The following is a 26933-nucleotide window of genomic DNA, read 5'->3' as shown; positions in this document are numbered from 1 at the left end:
AATAAATAAAATCCTTTAAAAAAAAAAAAAAAAACAGTAAATTCTATAAAAAGGAAAACCAAAGCCTTTCTTGGAAAATAAACTATTAAGCTGGCAATGGCTTTTGGCAACAGAACATACTGACCAAAACTGATTAGAGGGCACATTCACTCAAAGTATATATACTGAAGTAAGTAAAACAAAGTTGCAAGCAACATCTTTGTTGTCAAGAATATAGATGTAGGGCACCTGGGTGGCTCAGTGGGTTAAGCCGCTGCCTTCGGCTCAGGTCATGATCTCAGGGTCCTGGGATCGAGGCCCGCATCGGGCTCTCTGCTCAGCAGGGAGTCTGCTTCCCTCTCTCTCTCTCTGCCTGCCTCTCCATCTACTTGTGATTTCTCTCTGTCAAATAAATAAATAAAATCTTTAAAAAAAAAAAAGAATATAGATGTAAATAATATTGGTGCTAATCCTTTATTTAAAAAAATAAAAGAAAGAAAGCTTTTTTTTTTTTCTATGAAGCTCTTAATCTTCCTACTAATGAAATATAAGAAGGCACTTTATCTGGAATTTCACTACAAGGCCCAAAATTCAGATTTTTTCTGCTTAAAAGAATCGAATTAACAACCAGATGAATTGTCAGTGTCATTTTTTAATCAGGCAATCAAAAAGAAATTTCAAAGTGTAGCATGTTTAAAAATCGAGGAACACCTATAATCAGATGATAGAAGATCCAGGCAAAAATCATTGAAAAGCAGCCATCATTGTCTTTGGGATTGTCCAGATCTCAATAACATAGATAAGATGCACAAATAAAATATGTCAGAATCACTCAAGATCAACATCACTACAAAGAATATATGAGAGTGGAAAGGATGAAAAAATAGGGTAAAAATCATCAGGTATATGTTACAAGCTGGTCATTGTAACATCAGTTCAATAATGATCACTTACCAGTTTAGAGGCAAATAACAGAAATAATTTTAAAAAGAAGAAAATGTGTTGTATTCTTGGAACTATCAACAAGAAGGAGGCATAGTCTGGTTTTCAGGAAGATAAATCATTCTCTCAAGTGGAAGTGGAAAGAGAAAGGAAAAGGTGTATGGTCAGACATAAAGCCTGACATCTCCATATGCTTTTTACCTGATCCTCAAACCCCAGTAGTAGGCATTACTGATCCCATTTTATAAATCTGAGTAACAATTTAATGAGTGCTTGTCATGTGCCAGGAACTACATTGAAGACTTACATGACTCATCTCATTTAAGCCTCACAGCACCTACTATACGATTGCCAATGCTATCCCATTTTTCAGGAGTGGAAACTGAGGCTCAGAATGTTTAAGTCTCTTGTCTATAGTCATTCATGCATTTACAGTGGAACTAGGATTTCAAAAGGTCTGGACTCCTTTATATGACATGCTATTCCTACTAAACTAAACAAAAAACTTCACATGAGAATGAGCCACAGAAAGCATGTCACTGACCCACACAAAACCAGGCCATCTGTGGCAAAACATGTCTGGATTTGAACCCCAAGCCAGTTCTCCCTCCAGGTCCTGGTAAGGCCATAATAAAATCTACCAAATCAGGTAACTCCCTGAGTCCATCCTCACCAAAACAAAACCTTCTGATATTAACTTTATTTCCAAAGAAAAAGAAAAAGAAAGAAAGAAACTTCTCATCCTGGAAAGAAGAGGCAATAAAGAAAAGTCACTAAAAAAAATGAAGCCATTAGAGGGAAATCACTTTGAAAGCCTCCAAAGAATTTTTTTCTTTCTTTGAGAGAGAGAGAGAGAGAGCTTGTGAGAGCATGAGTGGGGATGGAGGGGCAGAGGGAGAGGAAGAGAGAGAATCTTAAGCCCCAACACAGGGCTCGATCTTACGACCCTGAGATCATGATCTGAGCTGAAATCAAGTGTTGGACGCTCAATCAACTGAGCCACCCAGGTGCTGCTCCCTTCTTCCCTAAGAATTTTTTCTTAATAATTTAATCAGATGATCAGTTGATTTATGGTATAATGCCCAAATCACTCTAGCTAGCTTGTGTCAAGCTGCCTAGACCTGAGCCTGCCCAAGACAAGGGCCACCAGTGTTAGACGCATTTACTCCCAGAACCTATGGCTTCGGCAGATATTCACGAACATAAGTTCTGATGCCATGTGCTAATTCCTTTCTCTGCTTGCACATGGGCAGAAATTGTTGAATGAGTACTTCTGAACAATAAGAACTAAACGTTAATCCTCCTTGAGAATCATCAAGAGAGATGCTCATTGAAGGCTCGCATATTCATCTCATGGAACTGGGCTCTGAGTTTCCAAACCTGTCAAAGAGAATAGAAGACTCTGGCACAAAGGCATCACAATTAACTCCATAGCCATAACGCAGTCATACAGTGTGAGACTGTGTCTGCGCTCACAGAGGTTACAACACAGCAAAGGAGACAGGCACTGACTAAATAGTTACTAGAATGAAAATGGTATGCATGAGCGAAGTTATGGATCCTGGGAACTAAACATAACGTGTGGCCAGGAGGAGGATTGGGGTACTGCATCCATAAAGGTTTCCCTGAGCGTGTGTGTGTGTGTGTGTGTGTGTGTGTAAGAGAGAGACAGAGAGACAGAGATCAACATCCTTGGAAAAGGAACAACATGCAAGTATACTGATAGGGAATAAAGAACATGATGGAACATTCAGGAACTAAAAGAAGACTCCTATTACTGGAGCAGAAGGCACCATGGAGAAGAGGCCTGGGGACACAGACAGAGATATTCTGATTTCATTCCTTGGCCTCATGAGCTTATTGGACAAGTCTGGTCATGAGAGATGGATCTGCTCTCAGTGTTCTGCCAACATCCAGTTTAAGAGCCTACAGGACAGAAGGCCAGACCAAACATTACAACTACTGAGGCAATAATGCCATCCCATCAACCTCGTGGGAAACAGCCCACCAGCCCTTTACCCCAGAGTCAGTACTACTGTTCTGCCATTTGGCTATCAAAGCACGTTTTGATTTTCTTTGGGGATTAATCACAGCTTATCAGCATAGACGCAAAAGGATTCCTTGTGCTGATTTATGAAAGACAATTTATTGGTTCATTATGGTAAGACTCTAAATATCTAAGGTTTGCTGGATTTTACACGTGGGCCAAATATGCACCTCCTTAAGCCAAAACTGACTTTTTAATTGATCCATGTAAGTTTCTTTGCTCTTAAAACCCAGTCAGTAGGATCCCAGAAATTCAGAACATGCCCACACTATAATTTCAATGCCTCTTAATCAATGGCTTTCACGGTAATTGATAACATAATTTAGTAATTCTGAATATGTTTATATTGATTCATCATAAGAATTTCACAGAGTATCAATCACTTCTCGGCCTTTTGGCTAAGATCAAGTGAAGAATTTCACAGAGTATCAGTTAATGAGATTCGCCCCAAAAGCCCTCTTTCACAAGAAAAGTTTATGAAACACATACACTCAAGCTTTCTCTTGCTGCCCTGCCAAATGTTTGAACCCAAGTCTGAAAAATAAGTAGCCATGTCTAATGATTACAATCTCCATTTCCACAGGCAATTCCAGGAGTAAATGCGGCCCCATAACATATGTCTAAAATTTTTCTACATTCTACCAAATACCCAACATGAAACTAAAAAAGTGAATTCAAAATCGATGGCCTAATATCCAGATCTTGAATGTACATACATAAAAGCCCAGGGTTCTCTCACTGAATTTTATGATTAATAGTTTACTGTTAGAGGTATTCCAACGTATGCCAAAGTTGGAAGGACGTGATTGAGCAGAGGAGGAGGAGGAGGACCTCCGAGGCGAGCAGCTTCGCAGACAGGAGCCTCAGTCCATGTTCAGGACAATACTTGTGCCATGTTTTCACTTCTTTGGGTACTACACTTCTCTTGTGTACTATACAAGAAACTATTAAAAAGCAAAACCTTAGCTCTGGGCACATTTTTATGATAATCATCAGCTTTTAACTCCAGAAGAATATTGAATGGTAGGAGATCAGAAAGATTTTCAAAGGCGAGAGTTAGGGCTGCCAGGTACAACATAAAATGTCCAGTTAAATCTAAATTTTAGAAAAACATCAAATAAGTGTTTTTGTTTAAGTACCCCCACGCAACATTGACGGTATTTTTATTTGCGAAGTCTGGCAACCCCCGTGATGGGAAACTCTTTTTTTATTATTTTTAATGGCCTCCTGATTTATTTAATTATTATTTAATAATTCATTAATAAGTAAGAATTAAATAATTATTTACTTAGCTGGTATTATTTATTTATTTATATTATTAATTTATTTAATGCCCTCCTGATTGCATATTTGAGTAGGCAAGGTTGACTGTAAGAAGTTAATACTATATTGCTCCGGGTGGCTCAGTGGGTTAAAGCCTCTGCCTTCAGCTCAGGTCATGATCTCAGGGTCCTGGGATCGAGCCCCACATTGGGCTCTCTGCTCAGCGGGGAGCCTGCTTCCTCTTCTTTCCCTCTCTGCCTGCCTCTCTGCCTACTTGTGATCTCTGTCAAATAAATAAATAAAATCTTTAAAAAAAAAAAAAACTAAATTGCTCTTCATACAAAAGGGAGGGGTATGGATGTCCAAGCCAAAACTGGGAAGATTAGCACCCGCAATGAAAGAGAATAAAAGACATTTGACAGAGGTCTGAGGAACATAGGAGAACGGACACAAAGGAGGGACGTGAGGAAATGTTGTGCCATTTTCCTGAGGTGGAAAATCATTCTTCTCCTTTACAAATGTGTCGGGAAAATCTACATTGTTCACTGATGCCCTGGGGTAGGGGTAAGCAGATTTTTCTAGAGTAAATTCTTTCTTGACACTAAAAGGTACCAAGTCCTACTTAAAGTCTGGCACAAAACAGGCAACAAATGGATTACACGAACAAGTGGGAGACAGTCTTCAAGCAACAGCAAATCCACATGTATCTGTTTCAACCTCTGCCCCAGCAAGTCTGCAAACCCACCCTAATAAATGTGAACCAAAACAGATAAGGTTCTGCTTAGGGCTAGTGGATGACATGTCCTGAACGAAATATAAAAGAGAGTTTGGAACCAACCCAGATTAAAACCATTTACTTAACCACTTAGAAAAGGGTTTCAGTGGGAAAAAAAAAAAGAAAAGAAAAGAAAAGGGTTTCAGTGATATCAAAACCCATGGAACACCACAAGAGGACCCATACAAAGATTTTTTTTTTAAGATTGTATTTATTTGACAGAGAGAGAGAGATCACAAGTAAGCAGAGAGGCAGGCAGAGAGATGGGGGATGCAGGTTCCCTGCTGAGCAGAGAGCCCAATGCAGGGCTCAATCCCAGGCCTCTGAGACCAATACCTGAGCTGAAGGCAGAGGCTTAACCCACTGAGCCACCCAGGAGCCCAAAAGATTTTTTATTATTGTTGTTAAACATTGGCTTAAAGCTATAAAGTTAAATGTGACATAGCATTGTTAATGCAATGACTTCTGAGTTACTCCAACTACCTTAGCTACCTAAGTTAACTAAGTTTTTAGCTTGGTGTTTCCTTTTTTAACCACTTAACAGGCTTGGCCATTTTACACTTTGCAGCTAATCACTTTATAGCATAAGACATTTATAGAAATGAAATACATTTTAGTAACTTGAAGCAATGAACTATACCATAAAACATCTCGAAATCTTTTCAAATGCCAACTTTCAAGACAAAAACTTGGAAATATGATCCCATTTTGATGACAAACACCTGCAATAAACTAAGAACATTTTTCCAAACCACTCTCTAAGTTCCACTGAACATCAAAGTGCTATTTGGTTAAGTCTGGGGGGGGGGGGTAGTTCCTGCTATTAAAAATGTTTTGTATTATTCAGAGAGAACTTAAATCAGTGAACCCACACTGGTCAAGCATCTTGCAAACTGCACAGAGGCACCGAGACATTGAGTAACTTGTCTGACTACAGCAGTTACCATCTGTAGAAGGCAGAGCACAACATTATTCCATGGTTGGTGTGCAAAAACACTGGCGGCGCCTGGGTGGCTCAGTGGGTTAAGCCTCTGCCTTCGGCTCAGGTCATGATCCCAGGGTACTGGGATCGAGCCCCACATCGGGCTCTCTGCTCAGCAGGGAGCCTGCTTCCCCCTCTCTCTCTCTGCCTACTTGTGATCTCTCTCTGTCAAATAAATAAATAAAATCTTTAAAAAAAAAAAAAAGGAAAGAAAAAACACAACTTAAGTCCCTGATAAACAGCGCCAGGCAAGTGGGGGATGATTGATAAACACCCAGCGAATCCATAAATATCCATCTTCCCTCTCACTTTATAAAGAAATATTAATGAAGGGAAAAATGAACTCCAAATTTACTTCATAAATAACACAAGTGATGTTATATGCGTGTACATCCTAAATGCATTTTGTCTTTTCTAAAGGATATTTTGGAAATAAGATTTTAAAAATGCCTCTATTTACATAACATTCCAACTGTGAGCTGGTAGTTGGACATAAAAGATTATAGCTATAATTGTGCGGATTAGTGTATAGACCAAGGATTCTCAGTCTTGGCAATACATTGATATTACCTCAGAGGCTTTTTTAAAACCTGGATTTCCAGGTTACACCCACACTCATTTAATCAAAATCTGTGTAGATAGAACCCAGGCATCAGCATATCTAAAAAGGGATTTCATCATGTAATCGAAATTGAGAATGATGGATATAGACTCTAGTCTACTCTTTGGCCCCCAAAATTTGCATAGATTCTAGACAAAGGATAGATAAAATATCACCCTCCCTTCCTGAGACAATAGGGTACTGTCCCTCCTTGGCTAATAACATTCATCTTCCTTTTCATTATGTCTACAGCTGGTAGTCACAAAAATTTTATAGAGCTGCCCCTTGAACAGCATGGAGGTTAGAGGCACCAACCCCCACACAGTCAAAAATCTACATAGAACTCTTGACTCCCTAGAAACCTAACTGATAACATAAACAATCAATTAACACACACTTTGTGTGTTCTATGTATACTATATCCTTACAATAAAGTAAAATAAAGAAAATATTATTAAGAAAATCATAAGGAAGAGTATAAGTGGACCCACACAGTTCAAATTTGTGTTTTTCAAGGGCCAACTGTAGTGGGGGATGGGCACTAAGGAAAGTTGAGTGTTCTATGTTCCTTTTCCAATAAGGTTCTTCTTAGGGTACGCTATTTGACATAAACTTATAAATATTTATGTTGGAAAGAAATGCACAAGCTCTTTTAGGAAATGTCTAATAGAAACAGAATTTGGGGTCAGGCAGGGTCAAGCTAGGAACCATTGCCCCAAAGTCTTCTTCTGAATTTTTTGGTGGACGAATTGACCTTGAGTCAGTCACCAGGTGACTTTAAGTAGCAGGAGGAAGATAGGCTGAATCCACTGTGTTCAAGCCCTGAGTGCCCCTGGCCAGGTATGAGAGATGAGAGGAAACAAGGAAACACTCAGGGAGTCCACACGCTATCTGGTGGAAGGTTTCCTGTGCCCTGATCTTGTGACTCCAAGAAACAGTCCCACATGCTGCCTGGAGTCATGAGGACTTCGTGTGTGGATACTTGGGACAGGAAGAGAAATGTGAATTCCAAATCTCCAAATGTTCCCACTCAACAACAGCTGTTGATTGAACCTCTGCCCGTAGAGAAATCCAGAAGTTCTCCCTGTATCGGCTTCTACCTTCTCAGCCTTCTGCCTCGTTTCTCTATCAAGCTATTGTTTTTTTACTCAAGTCTACAGCTTCCTGGGCCTTCCCAGGAACCTTGTTGTTTTGTGTCTCACTGTATCTCTTCAGCTTTTGCTCCCAGTGCCCAAGCAAATCAGAAGCTCTCATGTGGTGCTCAGGCATCAGTGTCTTAAAGCTCTCCAGAGTATTCAAGTGTGCAACCACGGTGGAGAATCACTGCACCAAAGAAGGGGGAACATATGCAAGGCAAGCTGGACTTACAAGGGCAGCTTTAGCCCAAAACAAAAAAGCTTTGAAGACGACATCTCAAAATGCCTGGAAATTCTGTCCTCTTTGTATTTTAATTTTAACTCATTGTCTCATTTTTCTTACTGTAGACTATAAATTTATTCATATGTATTTTAGTACTTTAACTGTGTTGTTTTTAAAGGTAGGCAAATACCACCTTAGGAAGTTGTTGTCTCCATGCAACACTTCTGGAGAAACCATTCGGCAAGAGATTGGGCTCTCTAATGAGTCAAGACTGTCATCTAGTGGTGACTACCTCTGAATTGCACATACAGATCTCCACTTTGAACAAAGCTTTCAGGCAAGTGGCTGCCCATTCCAACAACTTATCTGCCTGAAAGAAAATGTGCCTGTTGGTAAAAGTACCTTTGCTATTTTCAAGTCGTGTGTGAGAATATGTCCAGGACAAATTATTGAGGTTGAACTGAACTTATAAAGCAAAGGCAACTTGGTTCTTTCAAATAAATCTGTTTTAGTGAATTTCAAATGTTATATGACTGATAGGATAATTCAGAGGTTCTGTGACTGGCAGGCTGGGAGTAAGTGGTTGTTACACAATAGTTTATATACATCCAAAGTAAAATGGGTAGTGATAAAACCTTAGCTTATACAGTGGGTTGAGTGAGTGGTGACCCCTGAAGAAACATCCACACCCTAACACCCCAGAACTTGTGAATGGGATCTTATTTTGATAAAGGGTCTCTGTAGATATAATTCAGTTAGGGTCCCCAGATGAGATTGTCATCCCGGGTTATTCAGGTGAGCCCTAAATCTAATGACAAATGTCCGTATAAGAGACACAGAAAAGAGATTTCACAGGAAGAAGGAGGCAATACCATGTGAAGACAGAGCAGCCACAAGTCTGGAATACCTGAAGCCCCCAGAGGCTAGAAGAGGCAAGGAAGAAACCTCCGCAGGAGCCTTCAGAGGGAGTGTAGCTCTGCTGGCACCGTGACTTCAGACTTCTAGCCTCCAGAAGTATGAAAGAATAAATTGTTGTTGTCTGAAGACACTCAGTTTGTGGTCACTTATGACAATTTATCAATATAGCTTATTATTCTTTCTGTTAATGTAGTTTATTATTTCTTCCTCTTCAGGATACTCCTTAAGGAAGCAAAAATAGCATGCCTGGGAATGACATAGATACCAAAAGTTTTTGTTGTTGTTGTTGTTTGTTTTGTTTTGTTTTTTTTATAAAAGAGAGAGAATGAGCTTGACTTGAGGATGCCTCTCCAGGAAAGTACTACTTTTTCACCAATAACAAATAGATTTAGGAGGGGCTTCATGATTTGGTCCAACAGAAGCCAAGGGGAAAAGAGTAAAGCAGACAGTAAATTCTTCTGGAATATCTGCCCAACTGGTTTGAAGAGTTTACACCGAAGCCTGGGGCTGACTGCTAGAAATAGCTGCCTACGTTTTGTTGTTGTTGTTGTTGTTGTTTTTAAATACAATACGTGCAAATTCATTAGTCTACAATATTACAGAATGCTATTGAATCAGTAGCATAAATATTTCACTGCCTAGACTGTTTCCCAAAACTACTTTGGTTATCAAAGTTTTTGTTTTAGAAGTTTTTCACTAAAAATACTGATGTTGAAAGTTTAGTCAACTGAAAGTCTTCAAAGAAAGTGTTGCAACAAGAATTTTGCCTAAATAAGCATATGTGTAATCAGAATAATTCAAACGTCAGGTCCAATTGGGACAATGTTGTAAATTCAACAGGAATTCAACTCACAAATTGCCCATCATGTGAGGTATCTGGAAGATATGTGAACACTGAAAACAACAATGTCAATACAATTGAATGCAGACATTAATAAATCTGTCATTTGGATCAACAGATAATCTTGTAACTGAATATTTGGATATTTGGGGGAAAGAAATGTACAAATAATCAAAGGCACCAAATTCCCTTTAGGAATTGTGGTATCCACACATCGTATCACAGGTTTGGTTTTCCTGAATAATGCATGAAGATGTCTGTTTTTAATTATTCACTGACTAAAGAGTTGACAAGTAACCACTGAAGAGCCATGAGATTAGCCACCAGGAGCCTCCATTTGATGTCTGACTCACTGAAGGCTATTTTTTCTCTAGGGAATGAGAGATTCTATGTAACATGAGACTCAAGGAAGAAAGGTAGAGTCTGTGGTATGCTCACAAAATGTTGCTTTAAATGTGCTGATAGAATTCTGGAGCCCAAGAGACTACAAAAGGTGCCACTGAAATCCGCACCTGGTTCTGAAGCACTTTGATATGTCAAGGGTGTAGGTTCTGCCATTTTTCTTAATAAGTGTATTGAAACATAACACCACATAAAACTTAAATTTGCTTTGTAGGGTCAAATGAGCATTCTTTTAGAGCCTGAACACTCCCTAGGAGGGGAGAGTGTTGTCATTGTTGAAATCATTCCATTATTTTTCATGTATGTTGTTTTCACAATCTTTCAGATACATAGAGAAAGAAGGAAGGAAGCTTCTCAAATAATGAAGACTTTCATTTACTAAATCCATGATAAATAACAGAGATAAAAGAGATGAGAAATCTAAAGTTCAGAAAGATTGAAGAATTTTCCCAACATCATATAAGTTAAGATTCTTCTCTTCCAGGACCTTTGCTACTTCTGCTTGATGGTAAAACACTGCCTAATAGGACCTCAAATAAGCCTTTCTAATCAGCTGACCACTGGCCAAGAGCCTCTCCTCTTTAGTTCCAAAGGACTCTACTGGAGGTTGGTAAAGCACAGGAACCATATCTCTTCATTTCTCATATGCAACACCTAGCACGGTGATCATTTAAACCCATTAAGTACTCAGTAAGTATTCATAAAGTACTCAACAAATGTTTTCTAAGTGAGCAGATAAAAGTATGGGGAAAAAAGGGGGGAGCATTTAAGAGAAAACATTTCAAGTGTATTTTCTATTTATATTCATAAGCGTCAATCACATACAAACATCCCAATAATGTTGATCCATAAAAATACATTTAAGTAGCCTGACATTCAATAAATGCAAACTACTGGTGGTGGCACTTTGGCTCATAATTTGAGAAACTTAGGAGTGAATGAAGAAGGAAATTTTATTCAGGGTTTTGTAAAGTTCAGGTGTGTGAACCAAGTAAATTATTCTGAAATGATGTTGAAGGTTTGGCCCAAACGTGATGAAAATATGACAAATCTGAGTTAGAACATGATTAGCGGGGCGCCTGGGTGGCTCAGTGGGTTAAGCCGCTGCCTTCGGCTCAGGTCATGATCTCAGAGTTCTGGGATCGAGTCCCACATCGGGCTCTCTGCTCAGCAGGGTGCCTGCTTCCTCCTCTCTCTCTGCCTGCCTCTCTGCCTACTTGTGATCTTTCTCTGTCAAATAAATAAATAAAATCTTTAAAAAAAAAAAAAAAGAACATGATTAGCAGTTTGATGGTTTAAAAGTCTGTTGGTGGCTCCCTTGGATGTTAAAGCTAATATTATAAGATGAAAAATGTGTCTTTCTCCCAGTTGAACTGAAAAGTTGGTGAGCTACCTTTAAAACTGAGATCTTATTTTGTGCACATCTTACAGAAATTATCAACAGTAATCTATAGACACTAATTCTTCACCAAGGCCAACGTCATCCTTACATGGTGCCCCAGTCCTGAAGTGTCATAAGAAGAACAGAAGGTGAGCAATGGTATTAGGCATGGCTGTCAGCTAGGAAAAGGCTTTCAAAATAAGTTTTTAAAAGAAGAGGAACTTAGAGACTTAAGAATCCAATTCTAGGGGGAAAGATGGGGGGAAAAATGACTTGGGTGAGAACTAAAAGCTTGAAATAGACACACACAGAAAATACAACCCAACTTCCTAACAGGCAAGAAACCTACCTACTGTAAAATGGGGGGCAGGAGAGGGTAATGGGTAGAAGACACAAAGATACTGCCTGATTCTCAGGTAAAAATACAGGATTCTGTGCTGTGTGGATGCAAAAGGAGCTACTGAAAGACATAAAGGAGTATCTGTAACCGACACAGACAATCAAGATTTTTGTTGATTTCTATCTCTATGGCTAAAGTGACTAATGCCCACCAAACATTCCTCCCCTATTCCTTTTTTTTCTTTTTTGAAAGATTTTATTTATTTATTTGACAGACAGAGATCACAAGTAGGCGGAGAGACAGAGAGAGAGGAAGGGAAGCATGCTCCCTGCTGAGCAGAGAGCCCCTTGTGGGGCTCAATCCCAGGACCCTGAGATCATGACCTGAGCCAAAGGCAGAGGCTTTAACCCACTGAGCCACCCAGGCGCCCTCCTCCTCCATTCTTCATGAATGTTCAATCCTTTGATTTCTAGCTGGATCACCATGACCTCTGCCTGCTCTTAGGCTTAGTTTCTTCCAACAGCCAGTCTAGAGGATCACTCACTAAAGAAAGTGACCCTATTCTGCTGAAAGCCATCTTGAGAACTCCAGAGCCCTCCTTCTGCTCCCCATCCCTGAGGCTGTCTCTCCTTTGTTCATCTAGCAACAGCTGCCTGTTGCCAATATCTCTCTGAGGGTATGAATCTCAGTGTGGAGTTCAGGTTGGGTTTTTAAGACCACCACTCAATGCCTCTTATCCTTTTTTGGATGAAATCCCAAAACTATCATATAGAAACAGAATAGTCCTACTTTTTTTTATTTTTTTCACTTGGCAGCGCTGTGACGATAGGCAATTTAATCAATGTCACTGGTAAAATAGAAATAATAAAAGTACGTATCCCACAGAGTTGCTGGGAAAATAAAAAGAGATGCTGTATATTTAGCAGTTACTTTGTAGGTAGACACTATGCTAATAACTGGATAAATGAGAACTATTTTTATTTATTTATTTTTTTGTCATTTCTCAGCCATGAAGTTTACAACTCTGGAACATAAATAGAAACTAAACTAAGGGGTCTGTGGTCATTCATTTTTTGTTTTTTCCTTGTGATCCCCATTTTTTACTCTCCAGGGGCTGGGAAAAAATGGTAATAGCAGATCATCAACCAATAGAGAGTAATAGCAGCAGAGGCAGGAAACATAGCCGGACTCAGTTACACTCAGTAGCAGGGGTAGTAATAGCTAATATTCTGCAGATGGCTTTGTGCCAAGGACTGTGCTAAAGACATAAATCTCTATTGTATCTCTTCCTGCCACTACTTTTATAGCTAGAGATGTGCCGGTCCTGGAGCAGTCATATCTCCTCTGGCAAAAGGCTGCGTTGTCTCTCGCCCAGTCAATGTGTGCTTTCCTAAGGATCTTTGAAGATGCTCTGTCCCCCTACAGGGACCCTGATTTGAGTGCTGTCCTAAGACTATAAACAAAATTGAACTGGTAGTTTTTCAGCTACATTATGCATAGCACTCAGAGTTCCAAATTCCACAGTACCTCCCTAGAAATGGCAGGGCAGATGACATGGCCAAGAGCCTGGTTTCCAACGTTTAGATCCCCCTTCACTCAGAGTAATTCTGTTTTGATCTGTTTTCTGCATCGACCGCCCCCACCCCCTGACCTCATTCATAAAACATTTTAGACAAAAGGCTCACAGTTTTCAACAAACTGAGAGCCACGGCGCTAAACTTGGTTCTTCATGTATGGTGACAGTTCTAAACTCTCTGCAGTGTTTTGATGACCAAACCAGTGTTTAATTCCTGACGGTGTGCAAAGTCCTATGAAATTTTCAAAACTGTTTCTTATCTGAATAGAAAACTTCATCTTTTATTTGTCTTCCGATATTCTTTTATGATTTTCCTTTTCTGTGTGTGTAGGATTCAGTGAGAAGACTCAGCCTCAATCAAATAGACAGATATTCATTTTTTCACTTCTCCAAGTAGCAATATTTCCTAAGAACACTTGAATTTAGCAGTATACCCTCTGAGGGTATAGCTTCGTCAATCTTGTTTAATGCATAGGATGCTACAGTTATAGCTTCGTCAATCTTGTTTAATGCATAGGATGCTACAGTTTATGTGCCATAGTATTTTCCAAGACAGGGAAATTCCTAATAGTTGTATTCAACCATGGTCCAGCCGTACAAGTGGTTGGGAAATCAAAACACTGTCACCATGTATGAGTTATCTGCCTCTTGCTTCAAGCAGAACCCTTTGTTTTAAAGCAGTGGTGCTTATATAAACACCAGACTTATTCATCTTATGCTTACGCATGTGTGAAGTTCTCAAACTATACAATCTTGGATTGCTTAATGTTGTGACGGAAAAACCAACCCAACCACTAAAAAGTCTAGTTAAAACAAACTGTAATGGAATCTTTTTCTTTTAAAATTTGGTGGAAGCAGGGAGAGGACATGGAAGCTGTGTGTTTGGGACCCATCCAGACCTCACCCTGTGTGTCCTTTCATTGGGCTGGTCTCGATTAGTACCTGTATCAAAAGGGGGGGGGTGCATGTGCGTGTGTATTTACAAATAAATACATGTATTTATGGTAAAGCAAAGGGAGACCTCTAAAGATTGGGAAAGTGCTAAATAACCTATGTATTAAAAAAGAGAGAGAGAGAAAATACTTTTTCAAAATATAGAGCAATAATGTCAATTCCTGGATAAATACTCTTTTTTAAAAAAGGCCAATTTTCAATGATTTCAAGGGGCTCATGTATTCTGTAACAATTTCAGGCTTCAAAAGTAGCCAAAAGAAAGGCAGAATAAATTATCTCCTAAATAGGATCTGCAGGTCCTTCACTGACTAAGGAATTTTTACTGCTCATCTTATACAGACCCCCCCCCCAATAAAAATAAAGTGAGAGTGGTAGAGAAGAAAGATACAGAGACAGATGTCTGTAGAGTAAGACAAGTTATCAGGGTGGGGAGAGTTACTCTGTGTTCTGTGGATTGTAAACGTGCATAAATCAACTACACATAGGGGCATGGTAATAGTAGGAAATAAAAGGTTTCCTTAAAGAAAATCTGACCAGTTTTCACCTAGTTCCCTCAGTGTACCCATCAAGATTCTCCAGATAAACAGAATAATATAGATATATACAGATATAAAATATACAGAATAAATGGGATATAAACAGAGAGATATTTAGTTTACAGAACTGGGTCATGTGATTGGGCAGGAGCATGGTCAGAAAGTCTGAAATATATAGGGTGAGCTAACAGGCTGGAAATTCAGTTAAAAGTAGATGTTGCAGTCTTGAGTCCAAAATCCACAGGGAAAGCCAGACAGGCTGGAAACTCAGGCAAGATTTCTATGTTGCAGGCTTGAGGCAGAATTCCTTCTACTACAAGAAACATGTCTTTGCTCTTATGGCCTTCAACTGATTAGAAGAGGCCCAGCCACATTGTGTAGGGACATCTGCTTCACTCAAAGTCTACTGACTATAAACGTTAATCACATCTAAAAAATACTTTTACAACAACAGCTTGTCTGGTATTTGACCAGACATTGGAAACCATGCCTAGCCAAGTTGACAGACAGCGTTACCAATCATTATTCTCTTTTCTACTTTCTACGGCTATAAGTCAGCTTCTACCAGAAAAATCTTTGACACAAAGCTGCTTTGTGTACTTGCATGTGTACTTGCATGTCTTTGACTCAAAATGTCAGTCCCTTAAGCCAAAAAACTGTCCTTATTAGCACAGGTTTTTCTCTCTTGCTAGATGTTGTTATGCGTCGTGGCGCTGACAATAATTAAAGAAGTAAGGTATTAGTACATGAAGAGAGACAAAGAGGAACACCCACAGAAGAGAAACACTCATAGAAGAGACAGAAACTCTCAAAATAAACTCAAATGTTTATAGGGATTTCGCATATGATGAAGGTGGCATTTCAAACCAGTTGGGGAAAAAGTCCCATTCAATAAACTGGTTGGAACAACTGAGTAATCAGCTAGAAAGAATAAAATAAAACAAAATTGGATCTATACCTCATATCTTACACCAGGACAAATTATGAATGGATCAAATATTTCTAAAGTAAAACTAAAAATGTTCTTCTTCAAAAAGACCTTGGAAGGGTACTTGGGTGGCTCATTGGTTAAGCATCTGACTTTTGATTTTGGCTCAGGTCATGATCACAGGATTGTGAGATCGAGCCCTGCATCAGGCTTTGTGCTGGGCATGCAACCTGTTTGGATTGTCTCTCTCCCTCTCCCTCCGCCCATGGTGCATACTCAGGATTTTGGCCCATCCCACCATGTGTGCTATAAATAAATAAATAAATAAATATTTTTAAGACCTTAGAGATACAGAAATTCCTTTATAATTTTTGTTTCTAACTATGATTCAAAAGCAATAAACTATAAAAGGAAAAGGATGATAACTTGATAACATAAACTTCTGCATAGATAGAAATATCAAAAGCAAGTCAAAAGGCAATTTTGGCAAACAAAAAAAAATTTGAAAGATATCCTAAAAGGCTAAACTCTTGGCTATATAAAGATGATCTAGAAATCAATAAGGAAAAGACCAACACAATAGAAAAATAAGCAAAAGAAAGGAGGAAACAGTTCAGAAAAAAGAAGTATAATATTAGGTTAAATCATATGAAATTGTAGGTTTGTTTATCAAAAATGCTTGGAAATTGGCAATTTCATGTAATTCAAATAGCTATAAAACATATGAAAGGATGTGCAATCCCACTAATAATAATAAGTGCAAATTTAAACATCATTATTGTATTGGTAACAAATAAAATTCAAAAGTTTGGAAACTCGCCATGTTAATGAGGCTTTAGGGAAATACGCACTCACACATCATTGATATTATCTTTAAATGTATTTAAATATATCCTGGGAGGCCAACTAAACAATTATACATTGGAGGTGCTCTGGTTATACTTATTCATGAGCAAAATGATGAGCACACACTGTTATTCATTTCAGCCTTGATTATAACAGCAAAAGAATGGGAATAAGCCAGATTTCTAGCAAAAAGGGACCAGTTGAATAAACAATGGGTCACTGATACAGTCACCTTCTATGTAGCTTGTAAAAAATGGAAGAGGAAGTTCCCTGTATACAGATATAGTAAGATCTCCAAAAAATATTCAGTGGGAAAAAAATTGATTAAAAAAAAATAGAGAGAGAGAGAGGGAAAATTATGATGCAGAACACTATGGATTGCGTGTTACCTTTTATGTAAAATAAAAGGAAGAAACAGAAAACTCTTTGTTCATATTCCTTAATGCATAAGAATCTGGAAGGAGACAATACAAAAAATTAATAACTCCATTTATGTCCAAAGGGATGGAACTAGATAGATTGGAGACAGAGATGATTTCTTGTCAATCTTTTAATAATTCTGAACCAGGTGAATGCATTACCTATTCAAAAAATATAAGAATCAGTCAATCAATAAGTCTTGTGACTGATTAATAAAGACTCTGCAATAGATGTCTATTTATATTTGTTATATAATGGTTTGTCTACATAATTTGTGGGGCCTAAAGAAAAATGAAACTATGGGGCCACTTGTCAAAAAATTCTTAAGAATTTCAAGATGGCAGCAGCAGAGCATTAAGCCAAGCACAGGACCGTCCTAAACACAGGTCCTGTGAGACTACAATCACACACCCCCGATGCTGGCCCTAGCTTTACACATGACTGTTCACCAGCAGAAACAACTCAGAATACTGTTGTTGTTCCCACAGGAATACAATTTGCTTCTCAAAATCCCAGGCAGCAGAAGTCTTAAGAAAAGTTGTTTTCCCTTGGTTTCTCACATACTCCATGTCCCCTTGGCTCCCAAGCAATTAACCCGAGTATCTATTAATTTTAATCTAATGGAATTATCATACACAGTTTTTAAACCTCGAGATTCAGAGCCTAATCAACTTGGATCATAAATTTGTTATCATCCAAAATAACAGAAAATAACAGAATCTTCATAAATTATATTGTAGACATAGAGTTGGTTTTTTTTAAACAATACAATAATGATGTTTTTTTTTTAAATAATCGAAGTTTTCATTTTATTGAATTCAATTAAGTTACTGAAACTAAATAAACTCTAACATTGTCCAAGTTCAGTCTAGTGTTGCAATCAAAGAATTGTAGTTTGGCAGCCAAAAAATAATGAAAAAACTTCGAAGGATTTTGGTGTGTGTGTGTTTTTTTTTCAGCCTCCTAAGGAAATGCCAAAGAAGGAAATATATTCTTAATTCCCAGACAAAGGGCTTTTAAAATCCCCTCTCAACACTGCCTCTGCTAGAGTCCTCCAAGCATCTGGGATGGCTTGGTCTCAAAACTCTCTCCCTATCCATTACTCTCCATCACCCACAAAGGACTTTCTTTCTCTAGATCATTTCTTTCTATCTCCATTAATCTTCTCTCCTCTCACATGTTCACGTGTGAATCACCCGTGCTCTTTCTTGAGCATCCATCCCTGTAATAGACATCTGAATGAGAACGTCTGGACAAGGAAAGCAGGAACTGCAAGGCAAAGTTTTCTTTCAGGGACAAGAGAAGGGAAAAAAGTGGTGCATACCTGGGATTTGGGTCCCTTTTACAGCTACAGTTATCAACATTGCCATTAACCAGAAGTTGTCACAAAATAGGGGCACCTGGGTGGCTCATCGGGTTAAGCCTCTGCCTTCGGCTCAGGTCATGATCTCAGGGTCCAGGGACTGAGCCCCACATCAGGCTCTCTGCTTAGCAGGGAGCCTGCTTCCCCTCTCTCTCTGCCTGCCTCTCTGCCTCCTTGTGATCTCTTTCTGTCAAATAAATAAATAAAATCTTTAAAAAAAAAAAAAAAAAAAGAAGTTCTCACAAAATAAGCTCAGCATATTCCTCAGAAAGAGTTGTCTTGGAATGGAGTAACTGAAAGTTGTCTTGGAATGGAGTACCAAAGAACAAGCTTTCTATCAATATCTAAAAAAATGAAGTTAACATTCTAAATGAAATATCTTACGAACCAGAATTTTTTTTCTCTAGAGCCTCCAGGATCAGAGGCTCTGATCAATCTACTCCATCTTCTGTGCAATCCAGATGAGTCCAAGGTCTTCCATGTAGCACTCTGGTACCACTTAAGTTTAAGTAAAGGTGCTTTATTTAAAAAAAAAAAAAAAAAAAAGTACAAAAGCAGCACCTGGATGGCTCAGTCCATTAAGTCCATTAAGCATCTGTCTTTGGCTCTGGTCATGATCTTGGGATTCTGGGATGGAGTCCCGCATCAGGCTCCCTGCTCAGCATGAAGTCTGTTTCTCCCTCTGACTTCCCCTCTCTCGTGTGCTCTGTTTCTCTATGCTTTTCTCTCTCTCTCCAATAAATAAATAAAATATTTTTAAAAAATTAAAAAAAATTAAACATACAAAAAATTGGGGCACCTGGGGGGCTCAGTCAATTAAGTATCCAATTCTTGGTTTTAGCTGAGGTCATGATCTCATGGATCCTGAGATCAAGACCCACATAGGGCTCTGTCCTCAGCAGGGAGTCTGCTTGAGATTCTCTCCCTATGCTCCCCCCCCTACTCATGCCCACACACACTCTCTCTCAAATAAATAAATAAATCTTAAATAAATAAATAAATAAATAAATAAAAGCAAAAAAAAAAAAAAAACTTAAACATTTTGTAATTCAAATTAAGATGAAAGCCAGATATTTTTTAGCTCACAACAGAATAATTCCAGTAAACAAATTCAAATATCTAATATAATTAAATGTTGAAATCATTTTAACTCTTGAACGTGTTTTTGAATATTAAGTCATTTTAAAATGTACTCCCCCCAACATGATACCCTCTGTAGGAAAGAGATTGTGGCACTTGGTGGGCTGATGGATCATAAACCAATAAATCTATTCAAAAGTTTTATCACTTAGAACACTTAACAACTACTTAATAAGTTAGGGAGACACAGAAGAATGACTGCTTCTGCGCTCAGCTGTGACCACACCACCTAAGCACATTGCCTTATGTCTGCATACTTAACAAGGGAAGACGTGGGAAGGAAATCACCATTCATCAAGCCACATGCCCTATTCTAGACACTTTACGTATCATATGCAATTCATGTTTCCCAAAACACCTTCAGAAACCAGGAATGTCATTAAATATACAGAGTCCCAGGCATTGCCCCCAGAAAGTCTGGTTCAGTTGCACTGGGTTGAGCCCCAAGAACCTATGTTTAAAAAAAAAAAAAAAATCTGTATCTTTAATGAAACTTACCCTTGATTGCAATGCTGGGAAGTGATTTTCATTATTCCCATCTTACAAAAGCAAGAAAATTAAAGCATTGAGAAATCAAACAATTGTTAGGACACCCAAAGGGCACGGATGTGTGTTCAGTCTCAAGGAAGTTGGCTGCAAAGCCAGCTTTATCCCTAAGGCATGGCATGGGCCAACAAAACTCCATTTGCACACTGGGCCTGCAATAGTAGTTCCACTGGCATGACCGTAGTTGCTTTAGCTCCCCGCTGTCTTTTTTCCCCTCCCATCATCTCCACCCAATACTCAGCATCACATAAGCTCTTGAAATAAACAGTTATTAAAGAGTAGAATTCTACTTTGTAGCTTGAGCAAAAAGACAAACTGATGAGTACCATGTGGTATTTCCTAGTGTCTCTAACTATACCTCTCTAAAGGAAAACAAAGTTGGTTAAAACCAAAACGTTTGGAAATTACAACTAGCAGTTTCTAATAGATATAATTTGTCAGGAATTTGGAGGCTTCCATTAGCTGAGTTGTTTCTCAGACAAAACAGTCTTAAGTCTCTGAACCTTCCAGCTGGGTAGTGTCTCCACAGATGTATTGCATGACTTTACATTGTTTTATTTAAAAGTTCTGCTTCCTTATCTTGGAAACTAGTGTATTTATAGGTGCTACATGCCTTCAAAGTGCATAACTATGACAAATGATGTGACACTGAAACAAGCAAAACCTTTGTCAGAACGTTGAAACTGAAGTTGTCCAAGAACTTGGCCAGTACATCGTGTTTCTGCCCACTCTGAGTCTGCAGTTTTGTGAGCTCTTTTCTCTCCTTTGTTTTTGAGTACACACATCAGTATGTGCTGTTTTCCAAAATCCAGAAATGTGAGTCAGCTGTTTAACTCTTATCTACAAATATGGTTAAGTACTATATTCATGGAATCTAAGTGTGTTTTCCAGGAATTGCATCTCAGTGCCTCCACACTGACTGTCTTCTTCGGCATGTGATGCTTCTGAAGTGTTCTTCATTTATTTTCTAAGGGGAACTGACAAGAGAGTTAATTATGGGCTCTGATTTATTCAGAATGGTTGTACAATGCAAGAGCTTAATACATTTAATATGCTAGTTAATGTAAAATGCCATATACTGTGTGTAACACGATGATAACTTAAGAATATCCTTATAACTCTGTAAACTTGGTAGAAAATCCTTGTAGGAGACTATGATGGGTTGAATTGTGTCCCCTCAAGAAAGATATGTTAAGAAGATAAAAGCCAGAAAGTGGGGCGCCTGGGTGGCTCAGTGGGTTAAGCCGCTGCCTTCGGCTCAGGTCATGATCTCAGGGTCATGGGATCGAGTCCCGCATCAGGCTCTCTGCTCAGCAGGGAGCCTGCTTCCCTTCCTCTCTCTCTACCTGCCTCTCCGTCTACTTGTGATTTCTCTGTCAAATAAATAAATAAAAATCTTTAAAAAATAAAATTAAAATTAAAATTAAAAAAAAAAAAGCCAGAAAGTGGTTCAAGATGGCATCACAGGAAAATCTTAAACTCACCTCCAACAGACATAAGAAATCTACAGTCACATACATACCAATTCCCTCTGAAAAGAACCAGAACAGCTGAATAGCTACTACAGAGCAAAGGATACGTAGGCCACATCAAGATAAGGTGAGGCAAAACACGGTCTTAGCAGAAAACCCATTCTTACACAAAAACCCACAAGGAAAAGGGCTCTCACAATATGGAACTTCTCCATGGAGAGGAAGGGGTTTGTATCCCCTTCAGGCATCCCAGCCCTTATAATCTGCACTGGAGAGATAAGCTCAAAAAATGTCTGGCTTTGAAAACCAGGAGAACCACATTGTTGTAAAGAAAGAAGATTCCAGGGGCACCTGGGTGGGTCAGTGGGTTAAGCCTCTGTTTTCTGCTCTGGTCATGATCCCAGGGTCCTGAGATCAAGCCCCGCATCAGGTTCTCCACTCAGCGGGAAGCTTGCTTATCCCCCTCTCTCTGCCTGCCTCTCTGCCTACTTGTGATCTCTCTGTCAAATAAATTAATTATTTTTTAAAAGAAAGAAAGGGAGAAATAAAGATTCCATTCCTAAAAGTCTCACATGCAGACTCATTTGCCCCTGAATCCAGAGGGAAAGTAGCAGTTTGAAAAGGACCTACACCATAAGCAAAGATTTATTTGCTACTTTTGAAGCTTCAGCAAAAGCCTGCTGGGAATCTCTCGAGGGATGGAGACATTGGCAGTCACCATTTTATATTTTCCCACTAATTTGCTGGTCCCAGAGCTGACAGACTCCATTTTTGCACGCCCTATCTTGCTTGCATGCTCCCCACTCGCCATACCCATGGCTGTAGCATTACCTTAGGCCATGCGTGAGCCCCCTATCCCCCACCACATGCTGCTGCTGTGTCCCCCCATGCTCCTGTCACAGACCCCACCTACAATACAGGCCTATCTCAAGAAACAAGAAAAATCTCAAATAAGTAATCTAACTTTACACTTAAAGGAACTAAAAAAATAAAATAAAATAAGAACCCATATCCTTCTCAAAATCTTCCAAAAAACTGAAAAAGAAGGAACTCTCCCACACCTACACTCATTTCATGAGGCCAGCATTACCCTGATGCCAAAACCAGACAATAATCCCATAAAAAAAGAAAATTATATGCCAATATCCCTGATGAACACAGATGAAAAATCCCCAACAAAATACAAACAAACCAAATTCAACAATGTATCAAAAGGCTCTTATACCACAATCAAGTGGCATTTACCCCATGAAAGCACAGATGGTTTGACATCCACTAATCAATCAATGTGATACACCATATGAAGGATAAATATCATATGATCGTCTCAATAGATGCAGAAAAATCATCTGACAAAATTCAACATCCATTTATGATAAAAACTCTCAACAAAATGGAATATAGACAGAGCATACCTCAACATAATAAAAGCTATACATGACAACCCCATAGTTAATGTCAAACTCCCTGGCAAAAAGCTGAAAGCTTTTTCCTTAAGATCAGAAACAAGATAAAGATGCCCATTCTCACAAGTTTTAGTCAACACAGTATTAGAATTCCTAGCCAGACCAATTAGGAAGGAAAAAATATAAAAGTCATCTAAACTGGGAAGGAAGAAGTAAAATTATCACTATTTGTGGATGACATGATTTCATATATAGAAAATCCTAAAGACTCCACCAAGAACTGTTAGAACTAATAAACAAATTCAGTAAAGTTATAGGATAAAACAATCCCTTTTACAATTGCATCAAAAAGAATAAAATATCTCAGAATAAATTTAATGAAGGAGATAAATGGCCAATATCCTGAAAACTATGAAACTGAAAAAGAAATTGAAAACAACACAGATAAATTGAATTGAATTGAAAATATTCTAGCCCATGGATTGGAATAATTAATATTTTTTAATGTTCACATTACCCAAAGCAATCTACAGTTTCAATGCAATTCCTATCAAAATCCAATGACATTTTTCATAGAAATAGAACAAACAGTCCTAAAATGTATATGGAACCACAAAAGAATCCAAATAACCAAAGCAATTTTGAGAAAGAAAAACCAAGCTGGAGATATCATGGTCCATGATTTCCAACTATATTACAAAGCTATACTAATCAAAACAGTATGGTATTGGGGGCACCTGGGAAGCTCAGTAGGTTAAACACCTGCCTTTGGTTCAGGTCATGATCCCAGAGTCCCAAGATCAAGCCCTACATAGGTCTCCCCACCCAGCGGAGAGTCTGCTTCTTCCTTTGCCCTTGTCCCTGCTCAAGCACTATCTCTCTTTCTCTTAAATAAATAAATAATTTTTTTTTAAGTATGGTATTGGCATAAAAACAGACACACAGTTCAATGGAATTGAATAGAAAGCCCAGAAACAAACCAAAGCAAATATGGTCAACTCATTTGTAACAAAAGGAGTGAAAAATACAATGGGGAAAGGCTAGTCTCTTCAATAAATGGTGTTGGGAAAACAGGATAGCCACATACAAAAGAATGAAACCAGACCACTAACTTAACACCATACACAAAAACTAACTCAAAATAAATTAAAAACTTGAAAGTAAGACCAGACACCAGAAACTGCCTAGAAGAAAACACAGACTATAAGATCCTTGACATATTTCTTGGCAATTTTTTTTTTAATTTGACTCCAAAGACAATGGCAACAAAAAAGCTAAAATAGACCAATGAGACTATATCAAACTAAAAAGCTTCTGCACAGTGAAGGAAACATGAACAAATAAAAAGGCAACCACCTTCTGATGGAAGAAGATACTTGCAAATCATATATCTGACAAGAGGTTAATATCCAAGATATATAAAAAACCCATACAATTCAATCACAAAGGAAAAAAAAAATCCAACTAAAAAGGGGAAGAGGAAACAAAAATGGGCAAAGGATCTGAACAGACACTGTTCTAAGAAAGACATACACAGATGTCCAACAGACACATGAAAAGATGCTCAACATCACTGATCACCAAGGAAATGTAGATCAAAACCACAATGAGATATCACCTCACACCACTCAGAATGGCTAGTATCAAAAAGACAAAAATCATTAGTATTAGCAAAGATATGGAGAAAAGAGAACCCTTATGCACTGTTGGTGGGAATATAAATTGGTGCAGCCACTGTGGAAAACAGTATGGACATTTTTCAAAAATTTAAAAATAGAACTGTCATCTAATCCAGGAATACCACTTCTGGGTACTTATCCAAAGAAAACAAAAACACTAATTCAAAAAGATATATACAGTCCTATGTTCATGGAAGGATTATTTACAAAAGCCAAGATATGGAAACCACCTAAGCCCATCAACAGATGAATGAATAAAGATGATGTGGTGTATATATATATATAATGAAATACTGCTTAATCATAAAAAAGTATGAGATCTTGCCATCTACAACAACACGAATGTATCTTGAGGTATTATGCTAAATGAATAAGTCAGACAGAAAAGGACAAATACCGTAAGAACTCACAGATACATGGAATCCATTTAAAAAATGAACAAACAAAACAAAACTCATTGACACAGACATTAGACTATGGGCTGCCAGAGAAGAGCAGGGTTGGTGGGTGGGCAAAATGCAGAAAAGGTACCAAGAGGTATGAAATTCCAAGTTATAAAATAAATAAATCATGGGAATGTAATGTACAGCATGGTGACTATAGTCAATAATATTGTACTACAAATTTGAAAATTATGAAGAAATTAAGCCTTAAAACTTCTCATCAAAAAAAAATTTTGTAACTTTGTATGGGGACAGGTGGTAAATAGATGTATTATGGTGATCATTTTTCAATGTATACAAATGGTATATTACACACCTGAAATTAATATAATGTATGTTGATTATATTTCAATTTAAAAAGAAAGGTGAAATATAACATATATTCCTAACCCTCAGTAGCTCAGAATGATTATAACACTACTTAGGAACAGGGTCACTGAAGATGTAATTAGTTAAAATGAGATCATACTAGGGTAGGTAGAACTCTACTCCAACATGACTGGTGTACTTATAAAAAGGGGAAACTTGGACACAGACACAGGCACAAAAGGAAGATTATGTGAAGAGACATACAGGGAGAAGACAACCATGAGAAGATGAAAACAAAGGTTGAAGTTACCCTGCCACAAGCCAAAGAATCCCTGAGACCACTGGAAATGAGAGAGACAAGGATGGATCCTTCCCTCCTGGTTCAGAGCGGGGATGGCCCTGCTGACAGGTGTTCTAAGATACCCAGTTTGTGGGGCGCCTGGGTGGTTCAGTGGGTTAAAGCCTCTGCCTTTAGCTCAGGTCATGATCCCAGGGTCCTGGGATCGAGCCCCAAATCGGGCTCTCTGCTCAGCAGGGAGCCTCCTTCCCCCCTCTCTCTCTCTGCCTGCCTCTCTGCCTACCTTTGATCTCTGTCTGTCAAATAAATAAATAGAATCTTAAAAAAAAAAAAAAAAAAAAAAAAGATACCCAGTTTGTGGTACTTCACTACCACAGCCCTAGGAAACTAATATAGAAAACTTGTTGGTATTTGCATTGGTGGCTGCTGGAAAATGTCCGAGGGAGCCAGAATTAAACTGAGGTCCCTTTTTAAGTAAACTTATCCAGCTCATGGGTTTAAATGCCATTTATATCCTATGCATTCCAAAGGTATTATCTATTCTCGTGATGTCCCCTGAGCCCAAGAAACAAATCTCCAACTGCACCTTGGATGGCTCCTCTTGAATGTCTAATGACATCTTGAAATTAGCATGACCAAAGGACTGAATTCAATGCCCACCTCACCTTCCCCCTGTCTAGTCCAGCTGAGTAAGTGACATTACCATCTACTAAATTATTCAAGCTAAAACCTAGAGTCTTCTTCCTACCTCTTGTTACCATATGCAATCCATCGGTGTGTCCTCAAGTTCTACCTCCAAAATATCTCCCAAGCCAGTTCCATAAGACACTCACTCTGAGATGCAGGTTTGTAAAAAAATAATTTAGTAAAAATGCCTTTGGGAATGTGATAGGGATTGCACTGAAGGTGTACATTGCTTTGGATAATATGGACATCTTAACCAAATTAGACCTTGCAGTGAACACAGGATTTATTTGTGTTTTCTTTCCATTTATTTGTGTTTTTTTTTCAGTTATGTTTTGTAGTTTTCACTGTACATGTTTTTTTTTTTTTATCTCCTTGGTTAAGTTTATTCCTAAGTGTTTTATTATTTTGATGCTGTTGTAAATGATATTATTATTACCTTTTTGGATTGTCTAATTTTTGTATGCTGCTTTCATGTCCTATAATAGCACTGACTTCTCTTA

The 26933-nt window shown here is 38.4% G+C and overlaps 1 protein-coding gene across 2 annotated transcripts in view; it reads right to left on the bottom strand.

The window, feature by feature from the left end:
* The window catches only part of LOC309841598 (uncharacterized protein), a 307986-nt gene extending 287676 nt beyond the window's left edge, over positions 1-20310 (bottom strand). For both annotated transcript variants that reach the window (XM_082684794.1, XM_082684793.1), the window contains exon 1: positions 20092-20310. In XM_082684794.1, the coding sequence (XP_082540920.1) occupies positions 20092-20132 (41 nt within the window). In that variant the 5' untranslated portion in view covers positions 20133-20310. The remainder of the gene's footprint in view (positions 1-20091) is intronic.
* Positions 20311-26933: the final 6623 nt, after the last annotated feature.

The sequence above is a fragment of the Mustela nivalis genome (genome assembly GCF_964662115.1).
Source record: "Mustela nivalis genome assembly, chromosome: 1".
NCBI classification, from domain to species: domain Eukaryota; kingdom Metazoa; phylum Chordata; class Mammalia; order Carnivora; family Mustelidae; genus Mustela; species Mustela nivalis.
Note: the sequence above shows the minus strand (reverse complement) of the source record. Positions and strands in the feature narration are given on the sequence as shown.